Source organism: Chiloscyllium punctatum, chromosome 41 (assembly GCF_047496795.1).
Source record: "Chiloscyllium punctatum isolate Juve2018m chromosome 41, sChiPun1.3, whole genome shotgun sequence".
Taxonomy (NCBI): domain Eukaryota; kingdom Metazoa; phylum Chordata; class Chondrichthyes; order Orectolobiformes; family Hemiscylliidae; genus Chiloscyllium; species Chiloscyllium punctatum.
This window is the reverse complement of record NC_092779.1, coordinates 18,159,680-18,185,933: the sequence shown is the minus strand read 5'-3', so window position 1 is coordinate 18,185,933 and position 26,254 is coordinate 18,159,680. Positions and strand designations below refer to the sequence as shown.

At 42.7% G+C, this 26,254-nt stretch overlaps 2 protein-coding genes across 6 annotated transcripts in view; one reads left to right on the top strand and one right to left on the bottom strand.

The window, feature by feature from the left end:
• fyco1a (FYVE and coiled-coil domain autophagy adaptor 1a) overlaps positions 1–26,254 on the top strand; it is a 170,841-nt gene that overhangs the window by 101,861 nt on the left and 42,726 nt on the right. The window lies entirely within an intron of this gene.
• Positions 8,631–10,168, bottom strand: LOC140464897 (C-C chemokine receptor type 7-like). Its single transcript, XM_072560491.1, has 2 exons — positions 10,087–10,168; positions 8,631–9,745 (listed from the first exon to the last, which is right to left on the bottom strand). Exon 2 carries the CDS (start codon positions 9,710–9,712, stop codon positions 8,666–8,668), a length of 1,047 nt encoding a protein of 348 aa, XP_072416592.1. The 5' UTR covers positions 9,713–9,745; positions 10,087–10,168; the 3' UTR covers positions 8,631–8,665.

Sequence of the window (26,254 nt, the reverse complement as noted above, 5' to 3'; positions counted from 1 at the left end):
CTTAGAGAATTACTTCAATGTCCTCAGTGGATACTGAGCAATGCTTCACCTCCCCAAATGTGCACTGCTGACTAGCAAGCCGGTTTAGTGTTGACTAATTGAGATCTGGCTGGAATTGGCCAGTCGGTTGACTGTTCCTGACTGGATACAGTGTACAATTCTGCATTTGATCCTACAGCAGGAAACTGCCCATAATCCTGCCCACGACCATATTTAGAGATGTTAGGATAGTGGGCAGGTAGATGTTCTGAACCACCTTAAAGGAAGAAAAATGTTAAGAGGTTTAGAGAGGGACTTCGAGCACTTAGGGTTGACAGCTGAAAGAATCCCATCAGTGATGTGATAATCAGTAGTCAGTAATGGCCCAAAGACCAAAATGCAGAAGTGTAGATAACTTGGAGGATTGTGGGGATAGAGATTGCCAGAGATAGGAGGCCGGGAATAGATTGGAAAACAAGAATGGCAGTTTTAAAATTGAAGCATTGCTTGACTGGAAACCAGTGCAGATCAGTAAGTGCAAGGCTGATGAATGCTTGCAGTGGGCTTGGTGCAAATGAAGATATTTGGGTGACTTCATGTGTTTGTGAGGAGAGAAATTGTGAGACTAGCCAGGAATGCATGATGTGATTTTTGAGAAGAGGACAGCAATATGATTTATGATCTCTTTGTTGCTGATACTCAAATGCCAATGCCACTGCCAAAGACGATATGAAACCATTTGTCTCTGTAACCACAAATGCAAGAGTAGCAGAACTTCTGAAATGGTTTACAATGGGCTTTGCAGAGTAATGCGTCAGAAAACATCTAAATGCCAAAAAGCAACCAGAAATAATAAACCAGCAACTAAGCTCAAAAATACAAACAATTCCTTTCAAATAATTCTAGCATACCCATCAAAATGAGGGGGATTGCTTGTTCATGGAATCTGTGGCAAGTGTTTGCATGTCTTTTCAATGTGAGGAAGCTATAGCACTGCAGTATCCTTTGTGTTATGCTGGCAAAGCTTCTGCGAAAACCTCAGAATGAGGTTAGTATGTGACAGATGAAGTGCTGTAGGTTATAAGTGGAAAATGTGACTGGCAAGAAACTCAAAATCCTAATTTAAACACAATATTGAGAATATATAATACCCAAACTCTGTGTGTCTATATCTGGAGGCTTTGTGGTTTCCTTCACACTTGAAAAGGGGAATTATACATCTGAATTTGCCACCCATGACTTCTAGGCTATCACTTTATTATTCCTGGAGCATTGATTCGCTGCTAAAACTAAATTTTACAAATTCTCTATCAGTATGAAATTTATCCTTCCATATCTGTCTCTCTATTCCCTTCCCAATAATTTTACATTCATAAATTATAATATGCAGAAAATTATTTGAGGTGTAAGATCTCAGTACATGTGCTTTTGATGAGTAATTCTCTGAATACTGAGAAGTGTGTGTGTGTGCGCGCGCGCACGCACACACCCACCCACACATACGCACCCCCACACCCATGCCCACCCACCATGGACATGCATGTCAGTGCTGCACTCTCTAAGATACCACTGCTGTCACTCAACTCCTTCGTAGAATTGCGAGACACCACACATTGAAGTCAACAGGCCAGTAAATAAAGAACATTTAGAGATCATATTGTCAGGGTGTCAATCTTTGTCAAACGTATTGTCTCAATTAGGATCAAAGGTACACAGCTAAAAGATATAGTTGCAAACTGCCAGACAAAGTTCATATGTCAGAAGTGAGAAATGTCTTCACATTCAACAGGTAGTAATGTGGTTGTCTTTACATTCAGCAGGCATTGATGTGGTTGAAAAAAGAAAGACTGTTTCACTTCTGCTTTATAAAATTAATTATATCTGCCCTTTTTTCTTATACACATTTGTTTCTTACTGCTACATTGTAATTAGTTATCATCCAAGTTGTGGCCGAGTGGTCCACAGTGAAGGTTATTGTGTTGTGAATTATGCAGCAGAATCATAGAGCAGGAAAGAGGCCATTTGGGACTTTGCCCAGTGCTAGCTCTTTGAAAGAGCTATCTAATAAGTTTCATTCCTTTATAGGCCTAGACGTTTTTCCTCTCTCAGTTGAGAGTGTGGTGCTAGAAAAACACAGCAGGTCAGGCAGCATCCAAGGAGCAGGAGAGGCAATGTTTTGGGCAAGAGCCCTTCATCAGGAATGAGGCTTGTGAGCCAATGGGGAGGGGAGGGATGGGGTGGGTTGGGGCTGGGGTGAAGGTAGCTGAGAGAGTGCAATAGGTAGATGGAGATAGGGGTAAAGGTGATAGGTCGGAGAGGAGGGTAGAGCGAATAGGTGTGAAGGAAGATGGACAGGTAGGAGAGGTCATAAGGGTGGTGCTGAGTTGGAAGGCTGGAACTGGGATAAGGTGGGGGGGGGAGGGGAAATGAGTAAACTGGTGAAGTCCACATTGATGCTGTATGGTGGGACTGTCCCAAGGTGGAAGATGAGGCATTCTTCCTCCAGGCATCGGGTAGTTAGGGCGTGGCGATGGAGGAAGCCCAGGACCTGCATATCCTTGGTGGAGTTGGGGGGGGTGGGGGGGAATTGAAGTGTTCGGCCATGGGGCAGTGGGGTTGGTTGGTGCAGGTGTCCCAGAGATGTTCTCTGAAACTCTCTGCAAGGGGTTGTGCTGTCTCCCCAATGTAGAGGAGACCGCATCAGGAGCAACGGATATAGTAAATGACATGTGGAAGTGCAAGTGAAACTCTGATGGACGTGGAAGGCTCCTTTGGGGGCTTGGACAGAGGTGAGGGGGAAGGTGTGGACGCAGGTTTTGGCAATTCCTGCAGTGGCAGGGGAAGGTACTGGGTGGGGAAGGTGGGTTGGTGGGAGGTGTGGACCTAACAAGAGAGACACAGAGGGAATGGTCTTTATGGAAAGCGGATTGGGGTGGGGAGGGAAATATTACTTTGGTGGGGTCCATTTGTCAGTGGTGAAAATAGTGGAGGATGATGCGACATAGGCGGAAGTTGGTGGGGTGGAAGGTGAGGACCTGGGGGTTTCTGTCATTGTTGTAGTTAGAGGGGTGGGGTTTGAGGGTGGAGGTGCGAGATGTGGATGAGATGTGCTGGAGGGCATCATTGGCCACGTGGGAGAGGAAATTACAGCATTTCTTTGAAGGAGGAGGATATCTGGTGGAACTGGTCCTCCTGGGAGCAGATGCGGTGGAGGAATTGGGAATAAGGGATAACTTTTTTACAGGAGGCAGGGTGGGAGGAGGTTTAGTCCAGACTGGTCCTCACCCTGAATAATTTCTCCTTCAACTCCTCCCACTTCCTCCAGACATTAGGGAGTTAGCCATGGGCACGCGCATGGGCCCCCATCTATGCCTGTCGGTTACGTGGAATAGTCCATCTTCCACAGTTACACCAGCATCATTCTCCACCTTTTCCTACATTGATGACTATATCGGCGCTACCTCTTGCTCCCACAAGGAGGTTGAACAGTTCACTAACTTCACAAACTCATTCCACCCCGACCTTAAGTTCACCTGAACCATCTCCGATACCTCTCTCCCCTTCCTGGACCTCTCCATCTCCATTAACAATGACCAACACAACACTGACATCTTCTACAAACCCACAGAGTCCCACAGCCACCCTGGACCACACCTCCTCCCACCCTGCCTCCTGTAAAAACGCAATCCCTTATTCCCAATTCCTCCAGCTCCGTCGCATCTGCTCCCAAGAGGACCAGTTCCACCACAGAACATGCCAGATGGCCGCCTCCTTCAAAGATGCAATTTCCCCTCCCACGTGACCAATGATGCCGTCCAGCACATCTCATCCACTTCCCACACCTCCGCCCTCGAACGCTACTCCTTGAACCGCAACAAGGACAGACCCTCTTGGTCCTCACCTTTCAGCACACCAACCTCCGTATACATCACATCATATTCTGCCATTTTCACCACTGACAAATGGACCCCACCACCAGAAATGTATTTCCCTCCCCACCCTCCTCTCCAACCTTTACCTCCATCTCCATCTACCTATTGCAATCTCCGCTACCTTCTCCCCAGTGTTCCCCCCCCCCCAAATTAGATGATTTTGTTCATGGTTTTTTTCTCTCTCTCGGTACTCCATTGTCTGTCTCTCCTTCAAATCTTCTGTCATCACCCCTTTCATCAAATAAATCCTTAACTCCAGCATCATCATAAACTACTGCCTTGTTTCCAACATCTCCTTGCCTCTACAAAGATGTTATCTGTGTAGTAACCTCCTATCTTCCCTGGAACTCAGTGGTTTGAATCTCTACAATTGGGTTTGTACCTGCTACAATGTTGAGATGGTTTTTATCAGAGTCACAAATGATAAGCTGTATGATTGCGACAAAGCTAAATTGTTCCCTTGCATTGTTTTTCCATTAGTGTCCAACTGGCAGAGACTGCATGTTTTGAATCTTATCTATCTAATCATAGCCAGAGAATCGCCCGCAATAACTTCTCATTCTCACTGTTACTTCTGATGTCCCCCAGGAGTCTAACCTTGGAATCTACACAGTTCTCATTAGCATGCTGTTCCTTGGTGAAATCCTCCAAAAACAGAGCCTCAGTTTTTGCTTGTACACTGACCGTATCCAGTCTAACTCACCACCACCTTTCTCAATGTTTCCACTGTTGCTAACTCATCCGTTTCTCTAATTAAAAATTGGAAACATCGAATCTCATTGTCTTTATTTCTGCTACAAACTCCCATTACTTAGCAACTTTTTAAAAATTCATTTATGGGACTTGGGTGTCGCTGGCTGGCCAGCATTGATAGCCTATCCCTATTTACCCTTGAGAAGGTGGTGGTGAGCTGCTTTCTTGAATTGCTGCAGTCCACTTGCTGTGGGTTGACACACAATGCCATTAGGGATGGAATTCCAGGATTTTGACCCAATGACTGTGAAGGAACGGCGGTATATTTCCAAGTCAGGAAGGTGAGTGGCTTGGCGGGGAACTTGCAGGCTCCCTTGTCCTTCCAGATGGCAGTGGTCATGGGTTTGGAAGGTGCTGTCTCAGGATCTTTAGTGAATTTCTGCAGTGCATCTTGGACATAGTACACACTGCTGTTACTGAGCGCTGGTGATGGAAGGATTAAATGTTTGTTGATGTGGTGCCAATCAGGTGGGTTGCTTTGTCCTGGATGGTATCAAGCTTCTTGAGTGTTGTTGGAGCTGTACCCATCCAGGCAAGTGGGGAGAACAGTCCTGTCTGAGGTTAACCAAACTATTCAGAAGCGCAGTGTCACAGTTCATTTCAAGGTGAGCTTCCAACAACATACTAGTACCGCACCAAGCCAGCCTCTCTCCTCCACTAAAATATCACTCCGTTCCCTCTTGTCTCAGCTCATCTACTGCTGAAACCATGCCTTTGCTACCTGCATGTCAATGTTCTCCTGGCAAGCTGGCTGCCTGCATTTTACCCCAGACCAAAACTCTGTGGCTGATTTGTGTCCTTAATTGTGTCAAGCTTGGTTCACTCATTTACTGCTGTTTTTGAATTCCTACATTGACTCACATTTAAGCAACACCACAATTTTAATATTGTCATTCAACTTTAAAAACCTCCACTTGGCTTGTCCCTGCCTGTATCTGTAATCTCCCCTACAATAATCATTCAGGATAACTGTCCACATCGAATTCTGGCTTCTTGAGCTTCCTGATTTGGTTTGCACTGTTAACATAGCTGTGCCTTCAGCTGCCAAGTTGTGAATCGCTGGAAGTCCTTCCGTAAATCTCTCTGCTGCTGTACTTACCCCTCTTTCTTCCTTTAAAAAATAACTTTAAACCTTTGACCAAGCATTTGATAATTTACTGTAATATATTCTTATGTGGATCAATGTAAAAGTTTACTTAAAGTCTCCTGCAATGTGCTTGGGATATTTCATGATGTTAAAGGCACTAAATAAATATGCTGTTGTGTAGGGTTTTTTGAATGCATCTGTTAAATCTCTCCGAACCTTATTTGTGTCAAATAAATCAATCTAGTGCATTGTGGCTGCATGGGCAGTTTGACAAAGATAACCCATTTCAGGAGATCATAAAGTATTTTTATCAGCAACCAAATCTTATAACTGAGTATTTTGAGTTCTTGCTCATCTTCTTGTCTTCCTTGCACTATTTTATCATTTTATCACTGCCAGTGACTGATTTTTATAACTTACTAATGTCTGAATAGAAATAATGTTTTTGTATCTTGAATTACTGGAGCTAGAAACTGAATGTCTGCCAGTATACTGCATAAAACCAACATCAATTTAATGTGTTCAGAATTAAAATTCTAAGGAGTGCTCTTAGTACTTTAAGATGCAGAGTCATAGAACCCCCACAGTACAGAAGGAGGCCATTCAGCACATTGAATCGGCACTCAGCCTACATAGAGCATAACACCCAAACACAACTATACTCATGCAAAAAATGTAAATCAGTAAAGGTAATTAATAAATCGATAAGTTAATAAAACATCTGAGTACAATAAAACATTAACTCCTCCGTGAGCATTGAGTGATACACATGAGTTTATTTGAAATTCTTCCTTCGAGGAGATCATGATCACTAAATCGGATTGTCATGGCTATGCAAAAGCCCAAGTTAAGATGGCAAAAAAAATCTCCATCCACATAGTCCAAAAATTTTGGTTTTCCAGTGTACCATATTCGTAAAAAAGTCCAAAGGAATATGTTCGATGATTAGCCTATACCAATTCAACAAACCCAGGACTTTGTCTATGCCAATTCAACAAACCCAGGACTTTGTCTATACCAATTCAACAGACCCAGGACTTTGTCTATACCAATTCAACAGACCCAGGACTTTGTCTATACCAATTCAACAGACCCGGGGACTTTCAGAGACCCAACATGTTAGAATATTTTTCCTTGCACAAAAAGTGAAAATATTAAAAAAGCTTTTTCCATAAGCATGGACACAGATGTAAAATGAAATGCAGGAGCTTTAAAGAGGATTCAAGAAAAATCTTTTCATCCAGAGAGTGGTGGGGATCTGGAATGCATTGATTGGGAAAATATTGAGTCAGGAAATCTCACAACTTTTAGAAAGTACCTGGATGAACACTTAAAGTGTCACAGTCGCCCTAGTGTGGGTTGGTGGGACTACTCATAAAGTCAGAGAATCCGAAGAGTGTGGAAACAGGCCATTTGGCCCAATGAGTCCACACCAACCCTCCGACGAGTATCCCACCCCAACCCATCCTGTCCCTCCATTTCCCATGGCTAATCTGCCTAGTCTAGCTTGTACATTCCTGGACGCTGGGCAATTTAGCATGGCCAATCCAGCTAACCTGTACATGTTTGGACTGTGGAGGAAATCCACACAGACAGTCCCCCCAGGGTGGAATCCAATCCGGGTCTCTGGCGCTGTGAGGTAGCAGTGCTAACTACTGTGCCACCCTAGGTGGGTAGTAGTTTATTTTTGGCAGTACAGACTTGATGGGCTGAAGAGTCTCTTCTGCACTGTTTCTATGAGTCACAGTTGACAAGGACATTCAACACCATATCAACTGTGCCATGTCAGCCTCCAACAAACTACAGCAGTGAGAGCTTGACAACAAGTCAACAAAAATATGAAGTAGTTGTCATGACCACAGATGTGCTTCAGGAAGACAACAAGAATTAAATATCAGAACTGATTTACAACAAAAAGTGTGATCATTGAAATGCTTTTTCTTGCATTAATTGCCCTAGTTATAACCATAACCTTGCTCCTCAGGATGACTGTGAGGTCACTGCAAATCTTATGGAACTTGAGAAGTGCCTAACAGCTCCCTGCTGAGGTATTAGCATGGAAACACTAACAACCATAACACTAGATGGAATTTTATCAATCACTAGAACTCATGATTGATTTTTCAATGAAATACAGAAGTACTGTATTTTGCAATTATTCACGACCAAAGCAGGTGCCATTATACAGTATAACTGGTGCCTATCTTTCTGGGCTAAATTCTAAATTGTAGGATTGTGTTCATTTCTCTTCCCATTGTGACTTGGCAGAATTAAGTACTGCTTACACCACAGCAACAACTTATTTGAACTGTCATAGAATCCATACAGTGTGGATACAGGCCCTTTGGCCCAACGAGTCCACACTAACCCTTTGAAGGCTAACCTATCATATCCATTCCCCTACCCTATTACTCAACATTTCCCCTGACTGATGCTGCTGACCTACACATCCCTGAACACGATGGGCAATTTAGTATGACCAGTTCACCTAACCTGCACATCTTTAGGACTGTGCAAGAAAACCCACGCAGACACGGGGTGAATGTGCAAACTCCATACAGACAGTTGGCTGAGGCTGGGATCAAACCCAGGTCCCTGGTGCTGTAAGGCAGCAGTGCTAACCACTGAGCCTTTGTGTCACCCATATCAGACCTGTTATGGGCATTTGTGCCCCTCACAAGGGTGAACACATTTTTCCATTTGCAAACATTTATACATAGAACTTAATATGTTTTTAAACATATTTATTTAATACACATTTCTCTGTGCATATTTACCTATTTATATTTAAGCCACATTTTATATCTACAGATAGCATGTGCTGTTGTAAATCACAAAAATTCAGAATAAATCAGTAAAACTAACCATTTGTGCTGCTGCTTTCATTTACAATTATAGATCCATATAATATCTTTTATAAGGGATACATTGTTGTTGTTTCAGATACAACCGATACAGGTTGTGATGTCTCACACTCAGTTTTCAGAAGCCCAGCCAATTGTTTTTGACTGATGCAGCCAATATCTTTTAAAATCTTCAGAAAACTATTTCTAAACTTCACTCCAAGAAATCCATAAAGAATAGGATTGAGACAACAGTGTACATATGCAATGCTCTCTGTTACAATAATTGCGTAGTATAAATTGTCATTATCTTCACAACTAGTTTCTTGCCCATTGAACGGTAGAATATGCATCAACAAGACAATGTTGAATGGCAGCTCACAAATCACAAATGCAACTACAACTGCAATGATAATCTTTAATGATTTGTGCTTCTGAAACCTGTTAGCTTGGATTAGGGTTTTTGCAATGACTGAGTAGCAAATGGTCATGGCCAGAAAAGGTAACAGAAATCCCACTACCATCTGTGTTACTTTCACTCCCACTTTGATCAGATTAGAAGAATCCACCATCTTACAGACAGATTTATTCGGTTCATCAGTTTGAACTTGACTTAATATGAATTCTGGAAGAGCCAAAATCATTGCGAGCACCCAAATGCCCACACAGACTAACTTACTGTGAAGTATGTTCTTTCCAATATTAAGCATTTTTGTTGCTTGAACAATAGCTTTGTACCTGTTGATGCTCACACAGGTGAGTATTAGCATACAGCTGTAAAGATTGACAGTGTATGCACCATTCACAAGTTTGCACATATAAGTTCCAAAAATCCATTCAGAGTATGCATCAACTGCCCAGAATGGCAGGGTGCAAAGAAAGAGCAAGTCAGCAATCGCCAGATTCATCATGTAGACATCTGTCACAGTCTTCAGCTTCTCATAGTAAACGTATATCACAACAACCAAAGCATTCCTCAGGAGCCCTGACACAAATAAAATGGAATAAAAGCAGGGTATAAAAACATTCCTGAAATCTGCAACTTTGGCACTCCCACAGAATACAGAAGTTTCATAGGTGAATGTGCTATTTTCATTATAATATTCATATTCTGTCATCGTTAGAAACCAGGAATCAGTCACAGGTCAGACCTGAAATGAAGCACAGGATTTTGTCAAATATTGGGACATATTCTCATCTGGTTCTTCCAATGGACTTACACAATTATACCATTAACCAAAATAAAGTTATGATTTGTTCAAATAATCTGATTAATAAATACTTATCCTAGTAGTTTTCTTTTCCAAATGTATTTAAGTGGCATGACCTGCCAAATTTATTTCTTACTATTCGCTATAGGCACTTAGTCCTTGTTTTGTTGCATAATCATTGCAAATTATAGAAAAGAAAATATATTTGAGCATTTGAAAAGTAAATATTTTTAAAGCATACTTTTTAAGATTCAACATTGAAAGCATCACTGAAAACTTACCTCGATTCAGGGAAATGTTGCAACTCTTGTATTAGCAGATAAGCCTGCCAGTCATTGGGTTTTCAGAACACCTCAAGCTGCATGTTACAGGTGATTTGAAACAGAATCCAGAACTGTTTATGTTTTATGTGTTGAAGTTCAAGGAAATAACGCATGCTTTAATTATAGAACAAGACTTCCTGTCACTCACTTTGTTGCAAGTGGATGTTTATCATACTTGCAATACATTTGTTTCTATGACATAAATTCAATTGGTAAAGTGATGACACACAAAAAAAACAAGTCAGGCCACCAATAAAGGAATTCATCCCACTCATCTGTTGATTGCTCACAGACCTGTAGATTTCTCAAGTATTAGACAATTCTTTTGCATATAGTAGTACTAAGGGTGTTCCTACAATCTTTTCCGTCAGTGCTTTCCTGATAATTGCAACTTGCTGCATAAGAAAGAACGCCCCTCACCTGCTGTCTTGACAAACACCTTTGATCTATATCTTTTCCAATTACTGCTCTTTCTGCTACTGAAACTTTAGGCCACAAAATTTAGTCGTCGGGCCTGAAAATGGGAGCACTGATTGTGATACTCAATTAACCCAGACCCACAACTTCATATCAAAGCAGAATACTGTAGATGCTGGAGGGCTGAAATAAGCACACAGAGTGTTAGAGAAACTCAGCAGATCTGGCAGTGTCTGTGGAGAGAGAAACAGAGTTCATGTTTTAAGGCCATATGACTTGTTCCAAACTGAAAGAAGTTGGAAAATCATTTTGACAGAGGCAGAAGAGGGGAACAGATGCTCGGACCTAGTGAAAAAGATAAAGGGATTCCTAACTGGGGTGGAAGAGAAATAGAGATATGAAATGGAAATTGCTGGAAAATCTCAGCAGGTGTGGCAGCATCTGTGGAGAGAAATCAAAATGAATGTTTTGGGTGGAGTGACTCTCCCTCATGTTGCCAGACCTGCAGAGCATTTCCAGCATTTTTTTTATTTTTGTCTCTGATTTACAATATCCATGGTTCTTTTGGTTTTAATAGAGATATAAAATAATTAATTTAAGCGGTGCAATAGTGAAAATGGGTCCTTTTGGCTGACAGCAAAGTAAACAGGACATAAACCAGACAGAGCTGTGGGCGTGAAAGTCAGGGGGAGAAGAATGCAAGAGATGTCTCTTGATTAAACTTAAAAGTATAAGCCATAAGTATTAAGTTAGCCTGGAGCAGTGTTTTGTAGAAGAATAAGACAATGCTATTTTCTGGGTCTGTAGATTGAAAGAAGCAAAAATGGCCCTTAGTAGCGTGATATGCTCTTCTTGTCGGGTGTGGGAGTTTAGGGAGAGTTTACGTGTTACTGAGAATTATATCTACAATAAATGCCGTTGGTTACAAATCCTATCAGATCGAATGGATGGGTTGGAGAGACAGTCAGAGGCAATGAGGAATCTACAAGAGCAAAGGGGTGTGATGGATGGCAGTTATAGGAAGGGAGAAAAGTCGCAGATATAGTCGGATAGATGGATTAACTCCAGGAAAGGTAAGAGAGGTAGACAGGTAGTGCAGGAATATTCTGTGGCTCTGCCTCTTTCAAACAAGTATGCTGTTTTGGAAAATCTAGGGGGTACTGGCTTCTCAGGGGAATGTAGCATGAACAGCGAGGTTTCTGGTATCGAGACAGGCTATAATGCAATGAGGAGTACGTCGGGTTCCAAGAGATCAATTGTATTTGGGGACTCTCTAGCCCAAGGCACAGACAGACATTTCTGTGGCCAGCAGCGAAAAATCAGAATGGCGTGTTGCCTCCTTGATGCCATGATCAAGGCTGTCTCAGAAAGGATGCAGAATGTTCTCAAGGGAGAGAGGAACCAGCAGGAGGTCATTTACACATTAGAACCAATGACACAGGAAAGGAAAAGGATGAGATTCTGAAGGGAGAATATAGAGAGTTAGGCAGGAATTTAAAAAGGAGGTCCTCGAGAGTAGTAATACCTGGATTATTCCCAGTGCTGCAAGCTAGTGAGGATAGAACAGATGAATGCATGGCTGAGGAGCTGGTGTATGGGAGAAGGATTCACATTTTTGGATCAATGGAATCTCTTCTGGGGTAGAGGTGACCTGTACAAGAAGGGCGGATTGCACCTAAATTGGAAAGGGATTAATATACTGGCGGGGAGATTTGCTAAAGCTGTTCGGGAGGGTTTAAACTAGTAAGGTGGGGGCGGGGGGTGGGGGGGGAGCGGGGGGTGGTGGTGGTATCCCAGGGAGATAGTGAGCTAAGAGATGAATCTTAGACTGGTACAGTTGAGAATGGAAACAAATCAAACAGTCAGGGCAGGCAGGGACAAAGCAGAGAACAAGGTACGACTGATAAATTAAACTGTATTTAATTCAATGCAAGAGGCCTAACAGGGAAGGCAGATGAACTCAGGGCATGGTTAGGAACATGGGACTGGGATATCATAGCAATTACAGAACATGGCTCAGGGATGGGCAGGACTGGCAGCTTAATGTTCCAGGATTCAAATGCTACAGGAAGGAAAAGAAAGGGAGGCAAAAGAGGAGGGAGAATGGCATTTTTGATAAGGGATAGCATTATAGCTGTGCTGAGGGAGGATATTCCCAGAAATACATCCAGGGAAGTTATTTGGATGGAACTGAGAAATAAGAAAGGGATGATCATCTTATAGGGATTGCATTATAGACCCCCTAATAGTCAGAGGGAAATTGAGAAACAAACTTGTAAGGAGATCTCAGTTACCTGTAAGAATAATAGGGTGGTTATGGTAGGCGATTTTAACTCTCTAAATATAAACTGGGTCTGCCACAGTGTTCAGGGTATAGATGGAGAGGAATTTGTTAAGTGTATACAAGAAAATTTTCTGATTCAGTATGTGGATGTAGCTACGAGAGAAGGTACAAAACTTGACCTGCTCTTGGGAAATCAGGCAGGGCAGGTGACTGAGTTGTCAGTGGGGGAGCACTTTGGGGCCAGCGACCATAACTCTAATAGTTTTAAAATAATGATGGAAAAGATAGATCAGATCTAAAAGTTGAAGTTCTAAATTGGAGAAAGGCTGATTTTGATTGTATTAGGCAATAACTTTCAAAAGCTGCCTGGGGGCAGATGTTCGCAGGTAAAGGGATGGCTGGAAAATGGGAAGAAATGAGATAACAAGAGTCTAGCGACAATATATTCCTATTAGGATGAAAGGAAAGGTTGGTAGGTGTAGGGAATACTGGATGACTAAAGAAATTGAGGGTTTGGTTAAGAAAAAGAAAGAAGCATATGCCGGGTTGAGACAAAATAGATTAGTGAATCCTTAAAAGAGTATAAAGGCAGTTGGAGTATGATTAAGAGGGAAATCAGGAGGGCAAAAAGAGAACATGAAATAGTGGCAAATTGAGTTAAGGAGAATCCAAAGGGGTTTTACAAATACACTGAGGTCAAAACGGTAACTAGGAAGAGAATAGGGTTCCTCAGGAAGGCAGCCTTTGTGTGGAGCCGCAGGAGATGGGAGAGGTAACAGACGAGTATATTGCATCAGTGTTTACTGTGGAAAAGGACATGGAAGATATAAAATGTGAGGAAATAGATGGTGACATCTAGAAAAAATATCCATATTACAGAGGAGGAAATGCTGGTTGTCTTGAAAAGCATAAAAGTGGACAAATCCCCAGGACCTGATTAGATGTACCCTAGAACTCTGCAGGAAGTGATTGTTGGGCCCCTTGCTGAGATATTTGTGAGGTGCTGGAAGACTGGAGGTTGGCTAACGTGGTGCCACTATTTTAAGAAAGATAGGTAAGGACAAGCCACAAAGCAATAGACCAGTGAGCCTGATGGTGGTGGGCAAGTTATTGGAGAGAACCCTGAGGGACAGGATGTACAAGTATTTGGAAAGGGAAGGACTGATTAGGGAGAGTCAATATGGCTTTATGCGTGGGAAATCATGTCTCACAAACTTGATTGAGTTTTTTGAAGAAGTAACAAAGAGGATTGATGAGGGGCAGAGCAGTGGACGTGATCTGTATGGACTTCAGTAAGGCATTCGACAAGGTTCCCCATGGGAGACTGATTAGCAAGGTTAGATCTCATGGAATACAGGGAGAACTAGCCATTTAGATACAGAACTGGCTCAAAGGTAGAAGACAGAGGGTGGTGTTGGAGGGTTGTTTTTCAGACTGGAGGCCTGTGACCAAAGGAGTGCCACAAGGATCGGTGCTGGTTCCACTAATTTTCATCATTAATATAAATAATTTGGATGTGAGCATAAGAGGTATTGTTAGTAAGTTTGCAGATGACACTAAAATTGGAGGTGTAGTGTACAGTGAAGAAGGTTACCTCAGATTGCAAGGGGATCTTGATCAGATGGGCCAATGGGCTGAGAAGTGGCAGATGGAGCTTAACTTAGATAAATGCAAGGTGCTGCGTTTTGGGAAAGCAAATCTTAGCATGACTTATACACTTAATGGTAAGGTCCTGGGGAGTTGGAGGATTTGAACTATAGGGAGAGGTTGAATAGGCTGGAGCTGTTTTACCTGGAGTGTCGGAGGCTGAGGGGTGATCTTATAGAGGTTTATAAAATCATGAGGAGCGTGGATAGGATAAATAGACAAAGTCTCTTCCCTGGGGCGGTGGAGTCCAAAACTAGAGGGCATAGGTTTAGGGTGCGAGGGCAAAGGTATAAGAGATCTAAGGGGCAAGTTGTTCACGCAGAAGGTGGTATGTGTATGGAATGAGCTGCCAGAGGAAGTGGTGGAGGCTAGTACAATTGCAAAATTTAAAAGGCATTTGGATGGGTATATGAATAGGAAGGGTTTGGAGGGATATGGGCTGGGTGCTGGCAAGTGGGACTAGATTTGTGTTGGGATATCTGGTAGGCATGAACGAGTTGAACTAAAGGGTCTGTTTCTGTGCTGTACATCTCTATGACTCTATAAATGAAGGACAAGCGTCATAAACATCAGGTTCTAAAGCAGTGGAATTTAATATTGGGTTCTGGAAGCTGTAAGGTATCTAAGTAGAAAATGAGGTATTTTCTGAAGAAGAGTCACAGTGTTAGCTTTGCTTTCTCTTCACAGTTGGACCTGCTGAGTTTTTCCATCTATGTTTCAGATCTCCAGCATCTGTAGTACTTCCTTTCATTGTGGAGATCCTTCAATTCAGAAAAAGGGTCACTGGACTCAAAAGGTTAACTCTGCTTTTCCTAACTGGGCTCCATCCAGCCCAGTTTCTTGTTTCACAGTGGTGGGGCAGAGAGTAATATCAAATAACCTCAGGAGGCAGGCAGTCAATTCAAATATTGTGAGGCTGCAAGGGGTGCCACATTTAACCTGTTTTACGATTATTAACCTTAAATAGTCACGTTCAGCAAATTTGGCACAACTCCCCAAACCCAACGCAAGAATGACTATGTTAATTGCTTTTAGGCCATGATGGGATTTGAACCCATGGCCCAGAACAATAATGTGGGGTTTTGGATAACTAGCCCAATGACACCACTGCCTTCACCACCACCTAATCAGATGCATTAGAAGATATAAAATTTAAAATTCAAGAGGTAATAATGAGCCCTTACAAATCTTTAATAAAAGCTCAGTTAGAGCAAACATGTGCAGTTTTGGGTTCTGTGCTGTAGGGAACACATTGAGGGTGCAAAGCACATTCAGTGATGTCAGACCTGATATGATAAAAGGAAAAGCAAGCCTCATAAAATTTGGAAGGGTAGTGGTTTCCAAATGGCAACAAAATTGTGGTATAATCTTTCATAATTTAAGCTTGTGGAACAGTGGTGAGAATACCTTGCAGAGGCAGTGACCTCAACTTCCAGGCACCATCTGCTTCTGGCTGGGAAGCATTGACCTGATTTAATGTTTGTGGGGCTATTAATTAGCTCAGAACAAGACTTCAACCCTACCCGTGATGTAGTCCTGCTTACGAGAGCTGACAATAAATCAAAAAGCTGGCTACTGAAGGGTTACACCCAAAACATTGACTTCTCCATCTCCTGATGCTGCCTGACTTGCTGTGTTCTTCCAGCCTCGTACTTGTCTACCTTGGATTCCAACATCTGCAGTTTTTTTGTCTCAATTCTCTTAGCCTGAGCAACATCACCAGGGCCAGAGTCCTTTGTTGGGCTGACAGCCAGTCCCCAGTCTGAACTGGGAACCAAATTATATCCAGTGTTTCATAGGGGCTGGTCATTTGTGGGGGGATTGGAAAGTGAATCTACAGAGATGTGCTGTACTGAGAGATCGCTTCCATTATGTCTGACAGGAGGGATCTCTCTCAGCTTGCAAGACACCATGCAAAATACCAGCAACAACTGGAAGAGACCCTTAAGTGGACATTAGTAGGCCACTTTAGAAGCTCAGTTAGCCCAAGGATAGGTTGCCTGCCCATTGTACCCTGCATCCTTAGTAAAACACCAGCAGAAGCAGGTAAGCAAATGCACAATGTCCACCCATTGTTATGACCAGCGCACAGCCATGCAAGAGGAAAAGGAGTGATAAAATTTCAGGCCAATGGGACGTTGTAAATACAATCTGTTTCCAGTAGTTGTTGGATCAAGGATTATGGTTTCAATATTAAATCTGAAGAGATTTTGCATTGACAACAAGATAAACTGATTGCACACACTTGAGACTGTGGAGTTAATTTCCGTGGTTGAGGCAGAAGCTATATTCTGAAGTCTGTTGCTTCCACATTGTGATTTAGAATGTTATTATGCCAACCTGTGGCCAAATGGAGAATTACATGCATTTGCTCAGAAAACAGTGGTCAGTGTTAGCACTGGTGCCTCACAGCGCCAGGGACCTAGGTTCACTTCCACCCACTGTCTGTGTGGAGTTGGCACATTATCCCCATGTCTGTGTGGGATTCCTCTGGGTGCTCCAGTTTGTTCCCATAATCCAAAGATGTGCAAGTTAGGTGGATTGGCTGTGCTAAATTGCCTGTGGTGTCCAGGAATATGCAGGCTAGGTGGGTTAGTCATGGGAAATGCATGGTTACAGGGTTAGGATAAGGCACTGGGTCCGGGTGGAATTGTCTTTGGAGGGCCATTGTGGACTCGATGGGCCGAATGGCCTGCTTCCACATTGTAGTGGTTCAATGATTCTATGATTTCATTCATGCAGGCATTGGTCAAACCTATATGTAAAATGAACGTTAACAGCTGAGGGGTGTATCAGGCAAGGTGGCTAAATTTGCAGGTGACACAAAGGTAGGAATCTATGTCGTGAAGATGATATAACAATGATGCAGACAGCTTTATAGATAGGTTAGGTACATGGATTAAAATCCAGCAGATGGTATATAATGTGAGAAAATGTAAGGTTATTCACTTTCGCAGAAAATATTTTAAAAACAGCATTACTTAAATGGAGAAGGACTGTGGAATTCAAGGGTGCAGAGGGATCCAGGTGTTCTAGTGCATGAATCATAGAGGTTAATGTGCAGGTACAGCATGTAATTAGAAATACTAATGGGATGCTAGCCTTTACTCTGAATGAGTTGGACATAGCAGTAAGGATGATATGCTTTAATACCTTCGAGCCTTGGCGAGACCACACCTCAAAGTACTGTGTGCAGCTTTGGTTTCCTGATTTAAGGAAGGACGTAAGTTGGTTGAAGACCGTTTCAAAGAGGTTTGCTAGATTGATACCTGGACTGAGCATGTTGCTTTACGACGAAATATTGGACCTGTTGTGGTTGTTTTTACTGGAGCTCAGAAGTAAAGGGATGCTTTGACCCTGAATGGTCTTGGCAAGTTGCACTTGGAAAGAATGGTTCTTGTGTGAGTCCAGAACCAGAATCCAGAATTGTTCTAAAATTAGGAATTGCCTTTTTAGGACAGAAATGAAGGGATTTTTTTTCTCTCTCAGAGGGTTGTGAGACTTTGCAATTCTCAGTCTCAGACGATGATGGGTCATTGAGTACTTTTAAGATAAATATAAATAGATTATTCAATTAAAATCAAAAGACTGACAATGCTGAAAATTTGAAAATAAGTACAAAATCTGCGTGGGTTTCCTCCGGGTGCTCCGGTTTCCTCCCACAGTCTAAAGATGCGCTGATTAGGTGAATTGGCCATGCTAAATTGCCCGTAGTGCTAGATGTGTTAGTCGGAGGGAAATGGGTCTGGGTGGGTTACTCTTCAAAGGGTCGGTGTAGACTGGTTGGGCCAAAGGGCCTGAGTCCACACTGTAGGGAATCTAATCATGCTGGTGAATCACAGCAGCATCTGTGGAGAGAGAAACCAAGTCAACGTTTCGAGTCTGATGTGCCTCTTCTTTGGTTCATTTTCACGTTTGAAGAAGTCATGTCAGACTCAAACCATTAACTCTGTTTCTCTCTCCACTGATAGATTATTGTTTGGCAAGAGAATGGGAGAGCAGATGGGTATGTGGAATTCAGACCACAAACAAATCAGCCATAATCTTATTCAACGTGAGAGCAGACTTGGAGGGCCAAATAGCCTATTTCTGCTGTTAGATTACATTCCCTACAGTATGGAAACAGGCCCTTCGGCCCAACAAATCCACACTGACCCTCCAAAGAGTAACCCACCCAGCCCCCTTCCCTACCCTACACCAATTTTAGCTTGACCAATTCACCTAACCTGCACATCTTTGGATTGTGGGAGGAAACCCACACTGACATGGAGAGAATGTGCAAACTCCACACTGTCATCCGAGGCTGGAATCGAACCTGGCTCCCTGGTGCTGTGAGGCAGCAATACTAACCATTGAGTCACCGTGCTGCCCCTTGTTTCATGTATTCTTAATTTCCAACAAATCTCATTGCAGCCTTTGAACTGTACTGGCTAGCCTGCACTCATTAATGGTAGCTTTGAGGGTAATCAGGTAAGGCAGCAGCAGCAATGCTTCATTTCTATTTCAGATTGCTTCACTCCATATTTTGATCATAAATGGACACAATTATGACCATTCCAATGCTATCTGTGTCCAGAGGACAGGGATCCATCCATGAGAAGGGCTTAAATCACACAAGCCCACTGGAAACATTAGAAAAGAGGATGCACATACTCTGCTCTATTACTTGTCCCACTAGAAATATAAGAGGCGAGGCGAATAAGGGATTTGTAACCAAGGATGAGAAGTGTAAAATGGATTGTCATTTAACAGGGATCCAATGTTGGGTCCGACAGTGGACAGGATGCCTTGTGGGCCCCCAACTATTTCTTCGCAGACTAAGCTGGTGGTTGACTTATGCGAGGAGTTGGGGCTGGTGGATATTTGGAGATGTCTTCAACCTACCGGCAGGGACTTCACCTTTTCTTCAAACCCACATAAATGTCACACGAGGATTGACCTCTTTCTGGCTCCGTCAGCCCTTCTGGATTCGATTATGGGTTGTAAAATTGGGAATATAGCTACCTCTGATCACATGGCGGTATATTTGGAGGTTAAGGCCAAGAGTGAAGGGCGAGGTTTGTGGCACTGGCGTTTGGACCCTTTTCTCCTTCAAGATTCCAAATTTGTGGAATACGTTTTGAAGGAGTTTCAGGAATTCTTGACAATCAACTCAGGCACAGCTAGTAGTCCATCTATGCTATGGGAGATTGCTAAGGCCTTTGCTAGGTGATTAGTTATTTCCTAGTCAGCTAGCCGGAACGACAGAAGGAGGAACAGCAGCGTCTACTTGAGACGCGGTTGAAAGCCGCCGAGGCGGCACATTTTGCGCGGCCTTCGGTGAGTAAGCTACAGCAGATCAAGGCCCTCCTGGCTGCCTTGAATTCAATACTGTCACAAAATGCAAAGAAAGAACTTGCTTTTGCTAGACAAAGGCTGTTCGAATATGGGGATATGCCAGGGAAGTATTTAGTGTACCTGACACGGAAAAACGTGCTCCCCAATCCATTACTGCAATCAGAGACAGTGCTGGGGTCCTTATATATGATGCTAAAAAGATTAATGAGGCCTTTTGGAGCTTTTACTTGGAATTGTATCAGTCTGAAGGTTGCGAGGACCGGAGGGCTAAAATAGAAGCCTTTTTATGAACCTGGACCTCCCAGGGGTAACCTTGGAACAGGCCTCTCTCCTTAATGCCACCTTGACAGTTCAGGAAATACAGGAGGCAACTAAGCAACTTCAGAGTGGGAAAGAGCCTGGTCCTGATGGTCTCCCGGGTGAGCTTTATAAGGAGTTTATAGGGATTCTGTCAGGGCCGATGTTGGAGATGTACAATCACTCCTATATGCATGAACGCCTACCATCATCTTTAAGAGAAGCTAATATTTCCTTAATTCTTAAGAAGGGGAAGGTTCCTGAGGATTGTGCCTCATACAGGCCCATCTCTCTATTAAATTCAGATTTCAAGATTCTGTCCAAGATCTTGGCACTGAGATTGTAAAAGGTGTTGCCCCATATTGTTAAAGAGGACCAGACAGGCTTTATAATGGGCCGTAGATCCTCTAATAATATTAGAAGGTTGCTGAATAAGGTCAAGGTTTGTCAGCAACAATCAATTCATGGGTTGGTGATTTCCTTCGATGCAGAGAAAGCATTTAACCGGGTGGAATGACCATATCATTTTTAAATCTTAGAACATTTTGGATTGGGTGGTGTCTTTTCTAGGTGGGTGGAGGTTTTATATCACCACCCTCTGGGACGCAGTCATCACCAGCGGGGTGAAGTCTGGGAATTTTAGGATTGGTAGGGGCAAGTTGGCAAGGCAGCCCCCTCTCACTGCTGTTGTTTACATTGGTAATAGAGCTGCTGGCAGAGGCCATTCGTCAGAAAGTCCACATAACTGCTCCGGAGTTGGGATCGAGGACACACAAGATTACACTGTATGCGGATGATGTCCTTCTGTTTTCATCGAATCTGATGACCTCCATACCCCATTTGATACAATGTATCAATTCATTTGGGGCTATTTCAGGATATAAGATTAACTTTGCAAAATCGGAGGCTATGCCTTTGGGGAACCTTAAGGATGTGCCAGAATTTGAAGATAGTCCTAAATTCCCTTTTAAGTGGTCACGCACAGGGTTCCAATACCTAGGCGTTTTTATCAGCCCCAAGTTTGACCTGTTATTTCAGACTAACTTTGCCCACTTGCTCGACAATATTAGGTGAGATCTCCAGAGATAGGAGTCTCTTCCAATTTCATGGCTGGGCCAAATATCTCTCATTGCGATGAATGTTCTTCCTCGTTTGCTTTATCCCATGTGTATGCTCTCTATAATGTTTCCCAGGTCAACGCTGTGGAAGCTTGTGGGAAGCTTCCTTTTTCTGGCATCGTGGGTGGCCCCTCGTCAAGCTTATTAAACTGCAGTTGCCTCAAGGAGGGGAGGAGTTGATTTCTCAGACATCAGGAGGTATCAGTTGAGTTCCCTGCTGTCCTTTGTCTGCAGTTGGGTAGGAAACCAAACCAAACTCAATATGGCTGGATATTGAGGTCCCCCCCAAGCAAAGTGCCATCTTACTAATCTGTTTTTCATGGATAAGATGAGGACAGTTATGGACCACTGCCAGAACCCCATTGTCATTAATACAGTCAAGACATGGAGGGCGATGTGCTGCTTATCCAAGACTTCACCACTTACGCCTATAGTTGGCATGCCAGGGTTCCGACCAGGATGATGGACTCAGGGTTCAAACTATGGGCAGCGAGAGGAGTTTCTGGTTTGGAAGACTTGTTTGAGGGGAGGTTATGATGTCTTTTGAGCAACTGAGCCACAAATACGGGTTGCACAGCAGAGACCTTTTCCGTTTTTATTTCAGGTTAGGGATTTCATCCAGAAGAAGATTATGCTTCTCACTAAGCCCTTTAAGCCTGATACTGAGAGGTTGTTGCTATGTTCCACAAGCACCCTTTCGGTTAGTGCCCTCTATCACCTGCTGGGTGGCAGGGCCTGGAAGAATATTAATCGGTTATGTGAGGTCTGGGAGCAAGAGCTCTTCTATAATATGGGAGATCATATGGGAGAATGCTTGAAAGATCTCAATCTGTAATAGGATGTGCGCTACACAGTTAAAAGGTCTGCACAGGGTTCATCTGGCACCAGACCATCTGGCAAATTTTAATAAGGGACATCTTCAGTGTGTCCCAAATCTAAAATAAGTGTAGGTACTCTTACCCATTGCTTCTGGACATGCCACAGGCTCCGTGTTTACTGGAGCGTTGTGGCGGGAGAGTTAGGGAGGGTATTGAGGACTGAAGTCAAAGTAAACCCGATATCTCTCCTCTTAGCTCTACCGAATTTACCATCTTTAGATGGGCATGGGAAGAAACTATTTAATATTCTTGCATACTGTGCACGGAAGAATATTCTGATGAACTGGGTGTCTGAGAACCCGCTGAGCTTGCTGGGGTGGCAGAAATTAATTATGGAGCACATTCCCTTGGACTTTTTTACAAACATCGTGCAGCACACAACAGACCATTTTTATAAGACATGGCAGCCCTACTTGAGTTATTTGGATATAGATTTGTCAGTTATTTTAACTAGGCCGTTTGTTTAACCAGGATGGTTAGGTTTGTCAAGCCTTGGGTCCTGGAGGGGTTCTCCTGAGTTAATACGGGTATATATACAATGCTCCCGTTCCTCTGTTTGGGAGCTTTGCAGCGAGCAGAGCTGTTCTTTATTCTGTGTTTTTTGTTTTATTTTTGCTTTTCTTTCTTTTTTTTATCTATTAGTTATTTACTTATTTATCGGTGTTGCTTTCCACAGTGTTATGATTTGATTGTATTATAGAGTAGGTTAGTAGTTAGTAGACAGAAGTAATTTGTGTTTTGTTTTCTTTTTATTATACTGATATTTGTTATTGATTGTATTTTTTAATAATTTTATATGTTTGCAAAGTTAAAAAAATTTGCTAAAAATATATTTTCAAAAAAAAAGGAATCCACAGATAGTGAGGACTACAGATGCTGGAAAGTCAGTTGATAAAATGAGAAGTTGGAGAAATCACAGCAGGGCAAGCAGCATCAGAAGAGCAGGAGAGTCAGCGTTTCAGGCAGGACCCTTCAAGACTGGCTGATGAAGAGTCCTGCCTGAAACGTCGACTCTCCTGTGATGCTGCTTGCCCTGCTGTGCTTTCTTTAGCTCCACATTTTATCGTCTCCAATGTAAATCAGCAAACAAAGGGATAATGGGTGAATGGGTTTGTTGTGCCTTAAGACACAGGGTGTAGATGGTTTAAGGTTTAGAACATGGGAGGCTATCCAGGGATACACTGGAATAGTCATGTCCAGAGGTAACAGGGAAGTGAATGCTGTCAGTCAATATTCTAGGCATGGAAATAGGTAATAAAACTGATGACATAGGCACGTAGTCAGAGGTGAGCTCAGGGTCAAATATGGCACCAGTGTTGAGAACTGCCTGTCTCAACCTCATATAGTGGCCAGAGAGAGTACTGGAGTTGATAGCTCGAGAACAGAATTTGTAGTGTGTTCCAAAGATGAAGGCTTCAGTTTTCTCAATATTTATTGCAGAAGTATATAAAAACTCTATAAAATCATGAGGGGCATAAATAAGGTAGATAGCCAACAGCTTTTCCCCATGGTAAAGAAGTCTAAAACTAGAGGGTATAGGTTTAAGGTGGAAGGAGAGATTTACAAAAGGGTACAGAGGGATAGTTTTTTTTACACAGAAGGTGGTTAACGTCTGGAACAGGCTACCAGGGCTAGTGGTGGTGATAAGTTCGATTTTGTCATTTAACAAACATTTAGACAGATACATGGATGGGTTAGGTATGGAGAGATATGGACAAAATGCAGGCAAATGGGACTAGTTTAATTGTGAAAGTTGAGCGGCATGGACAAGTTGGGCTGAAGGGCCTGTTTCCATGCTGTAAATCTCTATGACTCTACGTCGTTACCCACACAACACAGGATGTCTGAGAAGTTGTTTGACAAATTAGATATAGTGGAGAGACCTAGCCAGGGGCTCTGTGAGATGGTGGTGGTGGATATCATCACCCTACTAAGGGAAACAGGTGTTGTTGGATGATGTTGCACAGGGGCAGTGTATAAAAGAGAAATAGGAGGCGGCCAAGGGTAGATCCATGAAGGACACCACAGTTAACTGCAGGAGCAGAAACATAATCCATTGTAGGTGAATCTCCACCTAAGATTAGATGGATAATGATAACTTCTTGAAGAAATCAAGGATGAATCTTCGAAGTGTTTTGTGCATTATCTATGTACTTATGGAAAGGATACTTTCACATTTGTGTAGATGCACAGATAATGTGAGTGAATTTTTTCACATTTTGGCAAACCTTATTAATCATGCATCCTGCCTCCAGTACTGCCTGTCTCACCCTGCTAGCACTCAGCAGTAGTTGGAAATGTTTGCTGGTGCTGGGACATTATGGCATTTATGTTGCATTGGTGTATTTAAATCACAGCCATTTCAAATGCTCCCGGCCTGGTCTGAAGTAGCCACCCAGGCCATTGCATTGGCCACAGTCCTGGGAACACGCTGCAATGAGGTTAATGACTCTCGGCCACTCCACAAGGACAAGTACATCCACGTTCCCTTTGCTCACACTACTCTATTTCTTGGTCCACCATTCTTACTATTGTATTCAGCACTTTCCTTCAATGGTTCTCACTCAACGAACCCTCGAGACACAGAGTCGTATAGCACAAAAACAGAACCTTTAGTCCAACTCACACATGCTGACCTGGTTTCCCAAACTAAATTAGTTCCATTTGCCTGTGTTTGGCCCATATCCCTCTAAACCTTGTTATTCATTTACCTGCCCAAATGTCTTTTAAATGTCATAACTGTACCTGATCTACCACATCCTCTGGCAGTTCATTCCACACACAAACTACATTCTGTGTGGAAAAACTTACCCCTCAGCTCTCTTTTAAATCGATCTCTTGTCACCTTAAAAATATGCCCTCTAGTTTTGAACTCCCATACCCTGAGGAAAAGACTTTTGCTATTCACCTTATCTATGATCCCCCCGCCCCACCATGATTTTTCAAACCTCTATGAGATCACATTCTTGATGAAGAGCTTATGTTCAATGTGGACTCTCCTGCTCCTCGGATGCTGTCTGACGTGCTGTGCTTTTCCAGCACCAGACGTTTTGACTCTGATCTCCAACATTGGGCAGTCCTCACTTTCTCCTCTATGAGATCACCCCTCAACTCTTCCTGTTCTCTGCAATTCCTACTCACTCATTCGGGACATCTCATCACCTTTTTAACTGAGAATGGACCAGGCCCTAGTGTCACAAAGCTAGTCCCCTTTCTTTCTAAAAGCTGTTCCTTGGCTTAAGGAGACTCTGACCTTGAATTTTTTCAGAGGGGTAATAAACTGGGCCGGGCTCTGATCAGAGATGAAAAGGATTTTGTGAGGCCTTTTGTTTATATGTAAACACTTGAAACTTCAAGCCAAAGTGATCATGTTTTAGAAGTGGGTTGTATAATGAAAGGGGAGTGGTCAGCTCTCTAGCTGAGCTGAGCAGTTTTAGTTCAGTCTTGATCTGGTTGGACGTGCAACAGGGAGCTGTTTGGAAACTCTCTGTCTTTTCTGCCCTTCAACTTTAAACTGTAAGCATGTGATCCGTTTATGGTTTTTAAAGGGAGTTTTCATATTGGGACTGTTGTGTATATTTGAAACAGTATAATTAAGTCTAGTTGGATAGGTTGAGTTCTGTAGGGGTTCTTTATTCTGTTCTTTGTGTTTCATTGCGTAATTTTGTGAATAAACTTTTGTCTGTTTTAAAATCTAGTAGTCAATCTAGCTAACTTACTCCAGGTAATTTTCACTGTACACTTACTGAAACAAATTGCAAAATTATGGTCTGAGCTGCCTGCTTAAGAATGTTTTGATTGGTCTGGCTTAGTCCATAACACTAGACTTAGAACTACTCCTCTTAGGTTTTCAAACATAGCCATTCATTTGAACAGCATGCTGTGTGTTTGCTGTCACATCCTGTAGCTGTGACATTGACACACACAATGTTTTACATTACCGTGTCCACCTAATTGAGTGTTCAGTGCTAGCAAGTGTGAAAAGCTACCTGACATTCTGTTTGTACAAAAATAGCAAGGCAGAGATACTGCAAGCTTTCAATAAGTGCAGAGTGAATGAATACTAAGAAAGCAAGCTAATAGCCCTCAATGCATTCTATTCTGCTGCATGAGTGTCTGCCCCTGCGTGTAAAGTGATCTGGCAAATA